The sequence below is a fragment of the Artibeus jamaicensis genome, unplaced genomic scaffold (genome assembly GCF_021234435.1).
Source record: "Artibeus jamaicensis isolate MK-2021 breed Jamaican fruit bat unplaced genomic scaffold, CSHL_Jam_final contig_327, whole genome shotgun sequence".
In the NCBI taxonomy this organism is placed as follows: Eukaryota; Metazoa; Chordata; class Mammalia; order Chiroptera; family Phyllostomidae; genus Artibeus; species Artibeus jamaicensis.
Window position 1 is genome coordinate 4,206,265 of NW_026521772.1, and position 15,287 is coordinate 4,221,551.

Genomic DNA, 15,287 nt, shown 5'->3' on the forward strand with positions numbered 1-15,287 from the left:
GAGTGACGAGTGTGAAATGCGGCCTTCATGGTGGATTACCAGCCAAAGGAAGCTGCCCTCCGGGCGTTGGGAGAGAGTGCACACGCCCCCTTTCTTCCTGGGAGAATTCCTGTCTGTGTCGAGCCTGTGGCCCGAGCAACAGTGGCTGTCACCCTGTCCCGCTTCTGTGACCAAGAAGACCGAATCAACGTCCGTATGTTTTTTCGGGGGTGGGATGGGGGGAACTTGCTGCTGCAGTTGTGGCTTGCAGACTGTGGAACAGAGTCTCCTACGGAAGGGCTGGTCCTCGCACTTTGTCCCCGCTCCAGAGGAAAGCTTTGGGGGGTGGGGGACTTCTCCTGAGGGGCAGTAACATTCAGAGCAAATGGCGGCGTGTGCCCTGCACTCAAGGAGTTTGGAGTCTCGAGAGGGAGACCCATGTGGAAGAGTCCCATTACGACTCAGTCTGTAGGCAGACACCCTCGGAATGGCTGCAGTTACCTCCCCTTCAGGCAGGGAAGGTGGGGGTCATGCAGGAAGAGTGGGCGTTCACCAGGATATTGGCATGAGGGACAGGAGTGGGGGAGGGAGAGAGGCGGGGGGGAAGCACTAAGCGAGAGTGAGAGGGCCGTGGCCTGAACAGGGCACTGAAGGAACAGCCTGGGAGTGCAGACTCCCTCCTGCAGGCAGGAGAGGCTGGGGGTGTCTCAGTGAGACAGGGCACAGCCTGGGGTGACTTTCAGCAAGACATCCCTGGTGTGAGGGGCCCAGGGCCGAGGGGCAAGTGCCCCTGGCCAGTAACCTGTAAGTAGGACTTGTGGGTCCCCCGGTCTCAGGCTGTTCCACTCCATGGGCCTTTGTGTGTGCCCTTCCCCCCACCCACAATCCTTCCCACCCAACTCCCGCCTGGGTTACCTGTCCCCTCCTCTGAGGAGCCTCCCGGCTGTCAGCTGCTCCTCCCTCTGGAGGCCACGGCAAGCCCCACCGGTTCCCTCTCCCGTTGCCCCCATCACCTCGCTGATGCTGTGTGCTGACCGCGTGATCTCCCTGACCCGACCGTGGACTCTGGGAAAGCAAGGGCTGCATCCCGTCCATCCCTGTATTTCTCTGTTTGTCACCCCAGCTGCTCAACTAGTGGCTGACGAATGAATGCGTGGCCTCCGTGTCCCCAGGAAGTAAAACACTTTCTGAATGTGCCAGGACTCAGCCCCTCCGCCCTAGGCTGGTTCGACTCTCTCTGCCCAGCATGCACTCAGCCTCCTAGGGAGAGGAGAGATATCTGGCCCTCAGAAGCACCCTAAGATCTGAGCATTGGTAGACCTGTTGTGGCCAGGTGCCCCCCATGCAGGGGTCTGTGGACATAAATCTGCAGGAGCAGGCTGGGCTGGGAGTCTTCTCAGATGCTTCCAGGTGCAGGATCTGGTTCTGCAATGCTGGAGGTGCTGGGGGCGGGATGAGGAGGGCCAGCCAGCACCCCACAGGCTCATGGGCAGGACCCCCAGCCTCATTCCAGCCACAGCGGCCGAAGCAGGAGGCTGCGGTGGCTCTTCCTGCGCCTCGGTGTCTGGGTCATTATCCCAGGCTTTCCTTTTCTTCGGTAGCTCTCATCACAGGGACCACGTGGCTTATGTAATAAAGTCTGCGGGATGCCCCGAGAGAGCAGGAAGTACATAAAAAGCCAGGGACCATTAGGAGTGACAGGGAAGCAGGCCCTGACAGCCATAACCACGCGTTTCCAGCCAGCGACCTCACCAATAACGGGTCCCGCAGCCTAACCGGTCCTGACAGGCCACTGACCCACCGCCAGCCACTCCACTGCCCCAGGCAGGATGCGCTGGGCTCCTCCCCATTCCTGGGCTGGAGCAGTGATTTAATCATCGCTCACTCACCCCTTCCTCCTTTCAGGGAACAAATGCGTGCCAGGATGCCATCCTATGCGGGCCTTGTCCTTGGAGCTGGGGATGTGATGGCGAACGAGACAGCTTCCTCACTGTCAGGAGAGGGGCGTGCCAGGAAAGGGGCCAAGGCGTCAGGACAGCACCCGTTACCGTCGGGGAAATGCTTCCAAGGGCCAGGCCCTGAGCACGAGTTCATGTGTGATTCTGGGGGGCAGGAGTGCCCCCCGTTTGCTGAGGTTTCCAGCGCTGAGGCCTCTTGTAAATAAGATGTCTTGGGAGAGAGAAGCTAATGAGAATCAACCCTCCCTGAGCAATCACGGGCCTTCTCAGAGTTGCCCATGCGGTCCCCACGACGGGGTGGCTGGAACGAGGTGGACGCGCCCAAGTCTGTCAAAAGCAGGAATGTGTGCTGTCGGGGACGTTCTTGTCGTGAAGACCACTGGAACCCGAGGAGGGACCTGTCCCTTGGGAGCTGAGGGGTCTGGGAGGGGCAGGGTGTTCTCAGGGAGCAGGGGCTCTGTCAACACTCTCCGGGGTCTGAGGCCAGGGCGCCCGGACCCTGGCAGACTTGAGGAGGCCCCCGTGTGGTGGTTGGGGGCGGGGCAGGCTACCTGCAACACCAGCCTACTCCCAGTACTCGCCAACTACCTTCAGACGCTAACCCCGCGCCCTGACAGTTGGGCAGGGGCTGGGCGGCACCCTGATGCCCACCTCAGGTCGCAGCGGCCCTGCAAAGGAGACCCTGGGCTTCTCTCTTCAGCCTCAACAAACAGCAGGACTAACTGGCACTCAGCCTGGGGACAGGCACCTCCCTGTCCCCAGAACGCCACGCACTTTTCTCTTTCCCTCCCTCAGCATCTTCTCCTTCTGAGTAGCCATCCACCCAGTCTTCTGCCCGACCCCACAGAACACAAATCCCTTGCTCTCCGGGCTACAGCAACCACACCAGCCAGGAAAACCTCTGTTTAACCCTTGGTGCCAAGGTTAAGCTCACTAGGGGCTGAACTGTGTGTCGCCAGGGCGCCGGGTGGGCCTGAGAAGAGCCCGTGAGAGGGGAAGACCCCCTGCTCTACAAGATTCATGCCGTGGGTCAGCAACGTGCTTCACACGCTGTTCCGTGCTCCCAGAACTCTTTCTCTGTTGCCTGTACTTGGGTTTTTCTCCTTGTTATGGAAACTGCGGCCTGCTCTCCTTAGAATATATTTTAGGTGTTTAAAAAGTTGTGTTAAGCAAACAAAGTGGTTGTATAGCTGGAAAGGGTAGGCAACCAGACAAACTCTGGTTACCGTGGAGGAGAGGAGGGACCATCTCTTGATGGAGCAGGTGGCCCGCAGGGCCCGGAGCAGAGTCCGGCAGTTGAGACTGGCCCGTGTGTCCGGAATCTTGGGTGCCCGTGGTGCCAGGACATAGGGGACTGGTGGGTGGGCCTCCCACCTAGGGCTTCCCACCTAGACCCTCCTGCCAAAGCCCGGATACAGCCTGACTGTGCGAACAGACAACATATAGCTACTAATACCGCCCCCTGCATATCACGCATGGAACTCTCACTGTGAGCGTTCAGCAGCCCGAGATCCCCATAAGGCGCCTGTTATTACCACTGTGCCCGGTTTATACATGAACCTGTTACCACTTCCCCTTACATTATTTCAGTTTATCATGACCTTTGACATTCTCCAAATGTCAGCCACTCGTATTTTTCTGTACCCACTTTCTGGTGCCAGAGGATGCTGACTCAAACCCTGCCCCTGTCCTCGCTTATTACTTTTGCCTTTTCACTCACTGGATCGCCTTCTTCCTTCTCCACCTACCCAGAGCCTTCTTGTCGTCCAGCCAGCTGACCACGCTGTGACCACTGCTGTCTCTCGTATCTGACCTTTGACCCCCTCACCCTGCCCCAGAGTTAAGCAGGGTAAATCCCTGCCTCTGTGAACGGTGGGGCCCTCAGGCCCTCTTGGTCACTTTCAAAGAGCCCGGAGGCTGTGAGTGGCCAGAGAAAAGTCCCCCCAGGGCAGGCTGGGGGCCAGGAGAGGGGAGCAGGGGCCCCCAGAGGCTCCCCCAGCTGAGGGACAGAGCTCACCAGGCTCAGGGTGGAGGTGCTGGGCTGAGCTAATCACCTAAATGGACGCAGGCTGTTGAGAGACAGGCTCTATTCCCTAATAGAATTTGCCCTCAAGTGCAATTTAATTTTCTCTGAGGCGGTCTCCAGCCCCCTGCTCCCCTCCCCCAGGCAGACCCTCATCTCCCCAGCTTCCAAGGGGGAGCAGAGCTCCTTCTCTCAGAGCAAAGAGGAGAGGGGCCTCCTCTGGGCTGCGTCCACATCCTCATCCTTTGGAGCAGCCCCCAGCCACCAGTCACGCCCCTGCCCCCGTGCCCACCCTGGACAGGACAGACAGTCTCTGACTTCCCCGTAAAGCCGCCTGCACTCGGGCAGAACAGCAGTTGCAGCCTCCACCTCCTCGCCATGAAGGCCGATCCTTCCCCTGACCTCTGGTAAGTTCACTCGCTTTGAGAATTCTCTTTGTCCTGCTTAGTGTCCGAGGCTTGGGGGGAATGGTCAGGAGGAGAGTGAGGGAGACAGGGAAGTGGGAGGGTCCGGGTGCATGTGGACATACACTTGGGCCCCAGTGGAGGGGGCGGAAATCAGCTCAGAGCCCAGTGGTTTGGGACAGAGCCCAGTGCTCAGCTCCTGAGCGCCCCAGGGACCCTCCTGGCTCCCCAGAGCCTCTGTGGGAGCTGGGTTTCCCTCCACAAGTGCCATATCCCCAGATCCCAGGATGCCATGCCCTGAAAACTGACCCTGGTCCCTGGTTGTTGGGAGTATGGGAGGATGTGAAGACCTGGCTGGGGTCTGGGCTCTGGGCTCTGGGTTGTCCTTTCCTCCTCCCTGCCAGTTTCCAGGTGGAAGGGGGGGCATCTCAGAAACTGCTTTCCCTCCCACCTCTGAGCCCCCTTCTGGCTGTAACTGGGGCTTAGGGAGGTCAGTGCAGGATCAGGCCTGGCCTGTGCCCAAGGTCATGAGCTTCCCCCTGCCTCTCCCCACCCCCAACCCACCCCCAACAGGAACAGGGCCAGGGCCACAAAGGCAGCCCCGGGGGGGAGGGGGGGAGCAGAGGAAAGGGGCGGCCCCCCTGGGGTCAGCTGCGGTGGCACTCGAGGAAGGGAAGCCTAGTGGGCACACAGGGGTCCCTGGACTCCACACAGTCCCCTTTATGTGGCTGCCCCTGGGGAGGCAGCACCAGAATTCCTTTTTCTCGGCCATCAAAGCCTTGAAAAGAGCAGAGGGCGGGGCTGAGCATGAGGGAGAATGGATGGGTGGCAGGTCAGGGTCAACTGCGAGGGGGAGATGGTCGTTCTTCAGGCACAGCCACCTGCTCTGTGTCTGGCGCTGTCTCGGGCAGCTGAGGTCTCTTCATCAGCAGAGGGGCCTGTCCCTGGTGGGGCCACATGCAGGAGCCTCCTTCCCTCAGTCACTCAGCAAGGGCTTACTGGTCCCTTACTTGGTGCCAGAAGCTGTGCTGGATGCCGGGAAGGAAAGGGTCCGCCGTGGGTGTCCGTGTGAGCACACACGCACAGCGCGTGCGAGTCAGCACGCCCCAGAGCAGCACCGTCCAGCAGAAGTGTAACGCCAGCCCCTCAAGTCATGCACTTTTCCAGTAGCCAAGCTAACAGAAGAAAGACGTGAAGTTAGTAATGGATTTTACTTAACCCGATACGTCCAAAATACCATCATTCCAACATGTAATTGAAGTTTTAAAAATCTTTTTTTAATCTTTTAATTTTACTCTTTTTAAGATTTTATTTTTATGTATTTATCTTTAGAGAGGAAGGGAAGGAGAGAGGGAGGGAAATATCAATGTGTGGTTGCCTCTCATGTGTCCCCTGCTGGGAACTAGCCTGCAACCCAGGCATGTGCCCTGACTGGGAATTGAACCTCAGTCGTGTGGTTTGTAGGCCCGCGCTCAATCCACTGAGCTACACCAGCCAGGGCTAAAAATCTTAATGAGATATTTCACACCCTCTCCTTTGTACCATATCCTCAAAACCTGACACGTGATTTGGGTTTCTAGTGCGTCTCATTTCTGAACGGCCCCATTCCGGCCCCTGTAGGCACCTGCGCCTAGTGGCTGCAGTGTGGGGCCGCAGAGGCCGCGAGCATCCGCGCAGGCGCGTGGCCTCCAGGCCTGCAGCGTCGCTGTCGCCTGGAGACTTGTTAGCGAGGTAGACACTAGTGCCCTGACCTGCTGGGTCAGAGTCTGTGTCCGCCGGCAGCCCAGTGGCACAGGCCGTGGGTGGGCACAGCACTGTGGGCGGGGCCAGGGTCGCAGGGGTTTGCGGGAGGACCTCTCTGTTGTGGACGGCACACGGGCCCCTTCTCAGGACAACAGTCTGAGTGTCATTCCCAGTGAACAGGAGGACAGAGGCCGGAGAGTCCCTTCCCTGACCATCCAAAGCGGCCATGGCCGCAGTGTCCCAGTCCCTTCTCTGTGGACCGATGTTTTCATGCCGAAACGTTGGTGACCAGGAACGGGCTCCTCATGGTGACCCAGGGCTGTGAAGAGATGTGAGAGGTGCTGCGTTCGCTGTCCTTACCCGCTGAATAGAGGGGACATGGAGGGACCTCCCTGCACCAGGCCCTGGGCCCACAGCCACAGGCCGCCTGTGACGATGCTCTCGGGCAGGCGCCGTTCCTCTCCCCACGTCACAAATCTGCACGCGGAGGCTCACAGCGGGTCACACGCTAGCTGGACCCCGGAGCCCGTCTGGCCCCAGAGTCAGGAGTGTGACCCCTGCCTCACTCCCCCCACTCACGAATCCCCTGGGAGGGGTCTTCCTCCTGTCACCTCCGTCCCCATCTGGGACACCCACACCTTTTGGTTGGAAGTCAGTTCCTGGGAGGAAGCTGCTGAGTGAAGCTCCCCCAGTAAAAGAATCTTTTGCCAAAGGATGATGGGTGTTTTAATAGGTTAGCCCTGATACCTGCCTCTGGTTTCACATGGAGCAGGGCTGGACTTCCCGCCCCCTCCTCCTCTGCCCCGGTAGCCTCCTCGCTGGGGGCTCAGGGACTGAGGTCCACCTTCCTGCCTTGTTTCCTCATCTGCGACATGGTCGTCAAACCATGCGTTCTGTCGACCTCTCGTGGGAGGTGTGGGGGAGCCAAGGTGCTCAAAGGCCCTTAGCAAAGTACAAAGTGCTAGTAAAAGGCTGGTTCCCAAGATCGGTCTTGGCAGGGAGGCCTCTGCACCCTGGAGACTGCAGGGGAAGAGAGGGAAGGGAGAAGGGGCGGTGGCTGGGCCGCCTCTGGAGCCCACGCTCTTTTGTTAAATAAACTTGCACAGTCAGCCGACTTTGAAAACAAAACAAAGAGCGTAAGTGCAGGTTGCGTGGGCAGAGTTGTGTGTGACGAGAGGCCAGAAGGGAAGTACCCTGGTGTGAGGTGGAGGCTGTCTGGGGAAGTGGGAGGAAGGAACCAAGTCTTCCCACCAGCACTGCAGGTGACAGTTACTGACATGTGCCAGAGTGACATCTTAGCATCTTCTGTGGGTTGAATGCTGGGCTCTGGGGTTCAGACATATCATCTCCAGCGCAACAAGCATCCTGTAATGGAGGCAGCTTTATCCCCATTTTACAGATGAGAAAAACCAAGTTGGTGAGATTGAGGAGCTCACCCTCGGTGTTGGGGTTTGAGCCCTGGGGGGGCTGACTCAATGCCAGAAGGTTCTTTTCAGGGAAACCCCCTCCCAGCTGGCCCCCCAGGATCATGGGTTTCTCTCTTTCCCAATGAATATTTTTAGGAGCAAGGAGCTCCCAAGTTCTAGTCTTTACTTGGAGACATCCAGGAGAAGTTCTTGTCCCTGGTTTCTTCCATAAAAACAAAACAACAAAAAGGAAAACAGGCAAAATATTACAGAAGGGGGATGATAACGGTGCAGCCAACATTTCCAGGGAAAATCTCTGTAGGTGCTTGGGGGACTGTCTCTAAGGAGAGGACGTGCTATTTTTATGTCATTTAGTCAGCGAGAAGGCAAAGTGAAGAACCTGCCAGAGGTTCCCCCACCTGGGACGTATCCAAGTGGAGATCTGAGTGGGCATACTCTGAGCCCAGGGCCCAAATGTTCAGTGACCCATTCTCCGGCCCGTCAGCGTGGGGAAGGTGGATGCACCTGGCAGTCTTCGCTGACACTCGTTCAGGGGAATGCAAAGGGGGCTGTGGGCCCTTGTCTTCAAGGGTCTGGCATACAATAGGTGGTCAATAAATGCACGAGTTAAGGAATGACCTACGATAGTCTAGATTTTGAATGGGAAACAAAGAGAATGAACCCTGAGATTAGAAGGAGCCCAGATTCCCCAGTTCATTCTCCAGCTCCCCATGCACACAGGCCACGGGGTGTGGCGGCCACACAGAGGGACCTCAGAGGACTTGGCCTGGCCCGGTAGTGTACTCTGCATGGGTCCACCACCTGGCCCTGCCCAGGAACCTTCAAACAAGAGTTGTTTGGTGATGCTGGCAGTGCCAGCAAAGAAGGAGCCTGACTACCTGTGACCATGCCCTGGTCCCACTGCCTGTGCAGCATCGGGCACATCGTTTGACCACTCTGTGCCTCACTTTCCTCGTCTGTAAAGTGGGGGTAGTAACAGTCCCTGCCTGGAAGGCTTGGTGAGGATGAAGTGAGTTCCTACCCCCGGAGCCCTTGCAGCAGGGCTGGCCACACGCACCAGCTCTTGCCGCGTTCCCTCTACTCCGAGGAGCCCAGAGCCCTTCTCTGATTCTGTTTCTCAGCCACTGCCTGGCTCAGAATCTTATCTTGGGAGTTCGATGCCCACATGCAGGGCCAGCTCTTTGCCGTGTCCCCTCAATCCCCGTGTCAAGGACACAGGGCAGGTTTAAGATGAGCAGCCACTGCCTTCTGATCGGCACCGTGGGGGTGGGGGGAGACCCCTGCAAGGTTCTGGGAAGAGAAGGAGACAAATGACAAAGTGCTGGGCCCACGAAAGGGACCCGTGACAAATGACTGGAAGGACTGGGTGGACAGATGGAGAGGAGCAAAGGCCCCTGTCCTTTTATTGGAGAACTCCTTGTGGTTCCCTGAACAAGACAGTGGCTCCCCAGGGGCTGGGCTGAGGGTTGGTCTCCCCGGCTCTCTCTGTGGGGATGAGTAATATGGACCGGGGCAGAGGGTCTATATCAATCTAGCCCGCCAGAAAAATGAATGAAAATTGAATTCCCCAAGGAGAATCGGGGAGCTGTTATCCAGACAGAGATAAATCAAAGGATGCCAGAGAGACAGGGAGAGCAGGCTTGCAACAGCAGGAGAATAATTAAGGAAACAGTTTCAAAATGCAAATGATAAAAGAGGGTTTGAGAGGAAGGAGGGCAAGGCGGAGATGACCGGAGATAGGGTGACGGGGAGCAGGGGCGGTGGGTTCGCCCCCCCAGTGGGTGGAGACAAGCTGGGTCTCCGGACTGCGGGCAGCGGGCATCGGAGGGTGGACTGGCCCACTCGGTGAAGCTCCTGCAATGGAAGGAAGGGTTTGAAAGCTCAGGAGTCTGCAGTGTGCAGCGGCGAGGGCACCCGATTGGGAGTCCAAGGCTGGATTTAATTTCTAGTTGGCTCTGCAACTTATTAGCAGTGGGACCTCAGGCAAACCACTTAACCTTTCCATGTCCTGATTATGCCAGACCCAGGCGCGAGCAGGAAGACCAAGTGAGTGAAAACATGGGGGAGAAGTGTGAAAAATGTAAAGTGCTAGACAAACGCAAGCTATCACCATTTTTCTTTTGCTTTTTAAAAAGATTGTATTTATTTATCTTTAGAGGGGAAGGGAAGGAGAGAGGGAGAGAAATACCAGTGTGTGGTTGCCTCTCTCACACCCCCTACTGGGGACCTGGCCTGCAACCCAGGCATGTGCCCTGACTGGGGATTGAACCTCGGTCATTTGGTTCCCAGGCCTGTGCTCAATCCACTGAGCTATACCAGCCAGGGCTATCATCATTTTTCTAAATTGAGTTTCTGGAGGTTCTTCCCTCAGAATTGGATCCACTGACATGATGGGTTTGGCTCCCAGAAATGTCTAGGAAGTCCCGGATCCTCTCACTGTCTTACTGACCCACCGTCTTGACCGAACTGAGACTTGGCGCCATCCTCTGGTGCCCACCCTCCAACTAAGCCATAACCAGCAGGCACAGGTCTGAGGTCAGCTGTGAGCCCTGGGTGGCCTTCTGTGAGAACAGCCCCAACTGAGTCAGCTCAGAGGTTCCAGTCCAAACAAATCCTCCTGAAGGGTCTACCTGAGGGAATGAGCCCTTCCCCCTTCTCTGGGGATACAGACTAGCTTTGCCCCCGTTAGCCTCAGTTTTATCGCCCACCCAGAAGGTAGAAACACGACCACTTACTGACCTGTTGTGAGGAGTAGATGGAAGTATGTGGGTGGAGGCACCTACCTGGGGGCCCGGCACTGTTTTCAACTTTCAGTGACTGTTGGTTGCTCTTATCACCAAGTAGGCTTTTGTATTGTTATTGTCATCACTATCAGCAGCAGTAGGTACTAAAAATCTACTTAAGGAAGGTTTCATGGTCAGAGAGCAAAGCAGAGGCTCCGAGAGGGACACGAAATGCCTTGGCAGAGGGAGATGTTTGGAAGACCTTGGGAAGGGGACCCAGCTCATGCCAGCAGGCCGATGCATCTAGGAAACTCTTGGAAGGTGACAAGGGCCTCTGTCAGCTGAGCTGCTGACCACAAGAGCCAGGAATGAGGGACAAGTGGACCTCCCAGAGCTCTTCTGCCACTGGGTAGAAGTGACAATGACCTCCCCTGTATCAGTGCTGGGCACAGGAGCGTCCCCACCACAGTAACGCTGCCCCTCACCCAGTGACAGGCTAGTGACAGGCCACAACTAAGAAGAGGGCGGGACCTTGGCAGGGTCCTACCAGGGGGAGCTAGGCGCTGCAGAGAGCCTTTAAAAAATCTAATTCTAAATTATAGAAGTAATTACCACAAGGCTCTAGGTTTCACTGCATATAAATATTTTATCTTTTAATAATATTACTGAAAAAATATAATCACTTTACAGAAAATCTGGAGAAGAGAAAAAAGAAAAAAATCCACAATACATCTCCTTATAGTAGTAGATTACTTTTTACACTTGCATACTTTGAATGGCATTTTGGTATCTTTCCTTTGTCCCCCCCCCCATGCTTTTGAACAGCTTTTTCTGTTTTATAAAATAATGTGCTTATTGAGGAAACTGAAGAAAAGCAAAAAGAAGGAAATAAAAATATCCACTGCACGGAGAAACATTTTTCTGTTTTAGCCTATTTTTCCATTTGTTTATCTTTTTAAAAATTATCTTAAAATACATACTGCTTCATATTCTCTTCCCCCCCTTATAAATCTCAAACACTTTTCTACATCACAAGATAACCTCTGTTTTATTTTCTAATGACAACATAACATCCATCACACTTACTCTAGTTTACTTAATAATCCCCTATTGTTGGATATGTAGGTTATTCCACTTTAAAAATGTTATGAGCATCCTTGAATCTATATCCTTATGTTCTTGGCTATTTTCTGTAGATACATTTCTATATGGATTGGGCTGAAGTTTTAGGTGACAAACATATCCCCAAAATGCCTTCAGGAGACACCGTTGTTCATTCCCACCAGGAAACTGTTTCCCAGTTTCCAAACACCCTCCCCCACAACCTGTATTATCATTGCTAACCTTTTTCCACACTTATAATTGTACAATATTGCATCCTGTTTTTACTAAAAATTAGTCTTCATTTCCCATGTTGCTTAATTTCCTAATTAGTTTTAATAATTGCATAACATACTAGCAAGCAAATATACTTCATAAACATCATTTATTTGGTTGAGTCCATAGGTTATTTTTCTCCAAGATGTAATGGTATAGACACATCTTTATGCATGAAACGGTTGTTTTCGAATTTTATTATTTTGTGTACTAGACACTCAAAAGTGGAATTACATGAGCTAATGCTATGAAAAATTTATAGATTTTGGTACATACTGCCAAACTGCACCCCACACGGATTTAAGAGTTCATATGCACACCAGCAAATATTTGTGAGTTCCAGTTTCGAAGCAACTTTGCAAGTACTTAATTCTATGACTCCCCTCCCCGCCCCCCCCCCGCAGATGGTCATTTAACAGACAAAGAGAGGTAAGGACCTCGTCGTTTTGTTGCGATTCTCTCTAATTGCTAACAGAAGTTGGCACTTCCTCGTGTTTGTTGACTAGTTATGCTTTCCAAGAAAATATATGGGTAAACGCTGAACATGTCTCAGGGTTCTTTGCCTTTTTGGGGGGGACTGGAGTCCCCTGGCTGGTAAACAGGGAAGAAACTGTGCCAGGCCAGTGCCGGCAGACACGGAAGTCACTGCGACATCTTTGGAGACAAATTCTAAGCGCAGCCCGCACGCTGTCTCCCCGCACCCCCATGCTTGTCCCTCTCCAATCCTGGTGTCCCCTCTTTGGGGACCACACGGTGGGGGGGAGCAGGGGACGTGATGGACGGCTGGAGAGGGTGCACAGTCCTCCCTTCCCACTCTAGCTGGACCCCGGTAGGCTGGGAGGACACGTCTGTCTGCACATCTGGAACGAAACTCAGAAGGGGGTGTCGAGAGGGCTGGTCCCGAGAGCCGCTAGGTCCGGGGGCGGCGGAGCTGGGTTTCCCGAGCGCGCGGTCCGCGGGCTGCGGGCATCTGACCAAGCGTTGGAGAACCTCCACGGAGACCTGCTCCAGCAGCGGGCTTCCTGTTTTATTTCCTCCAGGAACTTGCGTCGAGAGTGTAAGCGTTTATGTGTGTCTTGTAATTACAATAACCAACACACGCCGGGGTGTCCGTGTGCACGCGGCCGCCCTGCACGCACGAGGTCGAGAATTGTTCAAAGCGCCCGCGGTCGCAGGGAGCGGCGTCCCGGGACTGAGGGCAGGAGCGGCCTGGGAGGCCCTGCCGCCGCCCGAAGGCGCGGGGCTCCGACGGGGCGGAGAAAGAGGGGAGAGCGGACTGCAGGCCACCGCGTAAGGGGGCGCGCACCGTGGGCCCGCGCCCCGCCGCCTCAGCGCGCGGTCCCCGGCCGCCTGCTCCGGCCCGCCGCCGCCCGCCGCGGGACTCGCGCATTCCGGCCGGAGGGAGGGCCGGCTGTCCCTGGCCCATCCTCAGCCAGACTCGGCGGAGAGAGAGCAAGAGCTGGGGAGCGACCGCTGGAAAGGAATTGGCCCGAGAGGAGGAAGAGGAGGAAGAGGAGGAAGAAGAGGAGGAGGAGGAGGATGGAGTCATCTAGTTCAAGAGCGCGCTCGGTCCGGCGGAGAGAAGCCGGGGGCCGGGAGCGCGCGAGGAGAAGAACGCGCGGTGCAGCCCGGGCCGCCGGAGGGCCTGCCCCGCCCTTCCCCGCCTCCAGGTCCCAGTGGAGGGGCGGGGAGGACGCGAGCCGCGGCCGGAGCCTGAACCCCCGGAGGACCCGCGGGAACCTGCCAGCCCTCAGCGCCCGACCACCTGCTGCCGCTGTCCAGACCGCCCGCAGTATTTATACCGGAGAGCGGGCCGCCGGGCCACGAGCCGGGGTGGGGGTGGGGGACGGCCCGCCAGGCCCCTCCCTGCTCCAGGCGGCCCTGCCCTCCTGCACCGGCGACCCCATTCGGGGCGCTAGGACCCTCACTCCCACCGGGGTCCGCCGCTCGCCGCCGGTGGGCCGATTGGCTGAAGGGCGGGCCTCCCTGCGGAAAGCGACGTCACGGCTGCTCCTGCAGTGTGAATGAATCAAAATGCCTGGGTGACCGCGGCCTCCCCGGCGTGCGTCCGGCACGCGAAGGGTGGCGGGGGAGGGGGAGGGAGGCGGGCGGGGGAGGGAGGAGGGGAAAAAAGCCAGGGCTGCAGCAACAGCGTCTCAGCCGGGATGCGCACCAACCCGGGAGAGCGAGATCAAAGGGATTTGAAACAGACCGAGGGCTGGCGGGGGGAGGGGGCCAGCCAGCCTGTGGAATCCTCCTGGAGAGGCGGAGGGTCCGGCTGCCACCGTGACTTCGGCGGCCTGGTTGGGCTTTTTATTATTATTTTCAAATTTCCGAATCCAGCTTGAGCGGGAGAGCGAGAGATCTCCGTAGACTGCGACTCGCCGGCTCTCGCTCCGAGATGATGCAGAGCGCAGCCGTCTCCGCGGAGGGGGCTGTCAAGGGGCTCCCGGAGATGCTCGGTGTGCCGATGCAACGTAAGACACCCCCTTTCTCACGGATTTAATTTAATAACAAGACGGCCGGCAGCCCTGGCCGGTGCGGGGCGGGCCGGACGCTGCGCGAAGCCTGGACCGAAGGGGCCGGGAGGGGTGAGGGGCCGGCGGCCCGGGCGCAGAAGCGGTCACAGGGCAGGGGCGAAGGGCCTGGCTCTTGGCTTTTGGGGCCGAAAGTGAAAGCCTCTCAAATCATACTGAGGGCGAGCCGAGGACACCCAACCTCGCGTGGCCAGCCCATGGCTATTCTAGGACCGTTGGGGAGAGTGCTGTTTGGGGACGTCAGGGGAACAAGCTGCAGGGCAGGCCTGACCGCTGGGGCGTTCTCTCAAATCATGCCCGCCCCCCGCTCCCCGGGGGCTACGGTCAAAGATTCCAGTACAGCTACAGCAACTTAACCCTATCTGGAGGAAAGTTGGAGAGCGCGCCCCCCGCCTCCAGGGGCTGGCGGCACTGAAGCCCAGGCCACACGTTCTGTTCCCGTGCGCAGAGCGCGCGCGCCTGGTGCGTTCCCGGCGGCTGCTGCCCGCGCCGCCCGCCGCCTGGGCCGCCGGGGCTGCCTGCTACTAGAGAGGAAGTCCCCTCGCCATATTCCATCTCGCCAAGGAAGGCGCAGGAGGGAGAAGCCCGAGGACGAAGTTGTGAACTCAGGGGACAGCCTTTGTGCACGCGAGGGCAGGCTCTCGGGACGTCTCGGAGGGGGAGAGACCAGGGTGTGTGGGTGCTTTGCCTTCTGGCCTTCTTTCCCGCGCCCGAAATTGGCAAGGCGGAGGGATAAGCAAGGCTCTGGGCTTGTTTATCTCGGGTCTGTGTCTGTATAGGTGTACGCGCGCCGGAGGAAATCTGTCTCTATCTCCCACTTCTGAATCGGGGGTCTGCGGTGGAGAATCTACGAGGAAGCCGGAACGCGAGTTCTGCCCCGCAGGCTGGCGGGCTCTTCGGGACTCCCGTGGGCTCCGTGGAGAGACGAAGGGTCCTTCTGCTTGCCAAGTGTCTGTGCTTCTGCCCGAGACCTCTTTAATAGAGCAGTAGGGGCGTCCTGTAGGTTTATTTTCAGTAAGAACCGGCTCATCCAAGGATGCTGCCCACCGATGAACTGGAGCGCACGAGCGCGCCCTCCTGCGCCTCGGGTCTCCACGGCAGGGTTTCTGACCCCCG

The 15,287-nt window shown here is 57.1% G+C and overlaps 1 protein-coding gene across 1 annotated transcript in view; it reads left to right on the plus strand.

Moving 5' to 3' along the window:
- Positions 1-14,035: 14,035 nt before the first annotated feature.
- The window catches only part of LHX4 (LIM homeobox 4), a 39,255-nt gene continuing 38,003 nt past the window's right edge, over positions 14,036-15,287 (plus strand). Inside the window, exon 1 of the mRNA XM_037145533.2 lies at positions 14,036-14,111. Coding sequence (XP_037001428.1) covers positions 14,036-14,111 — 76 coding nt within the window. The remainder of the gene's footprint in view (positions 14,112-15,287) is intronic.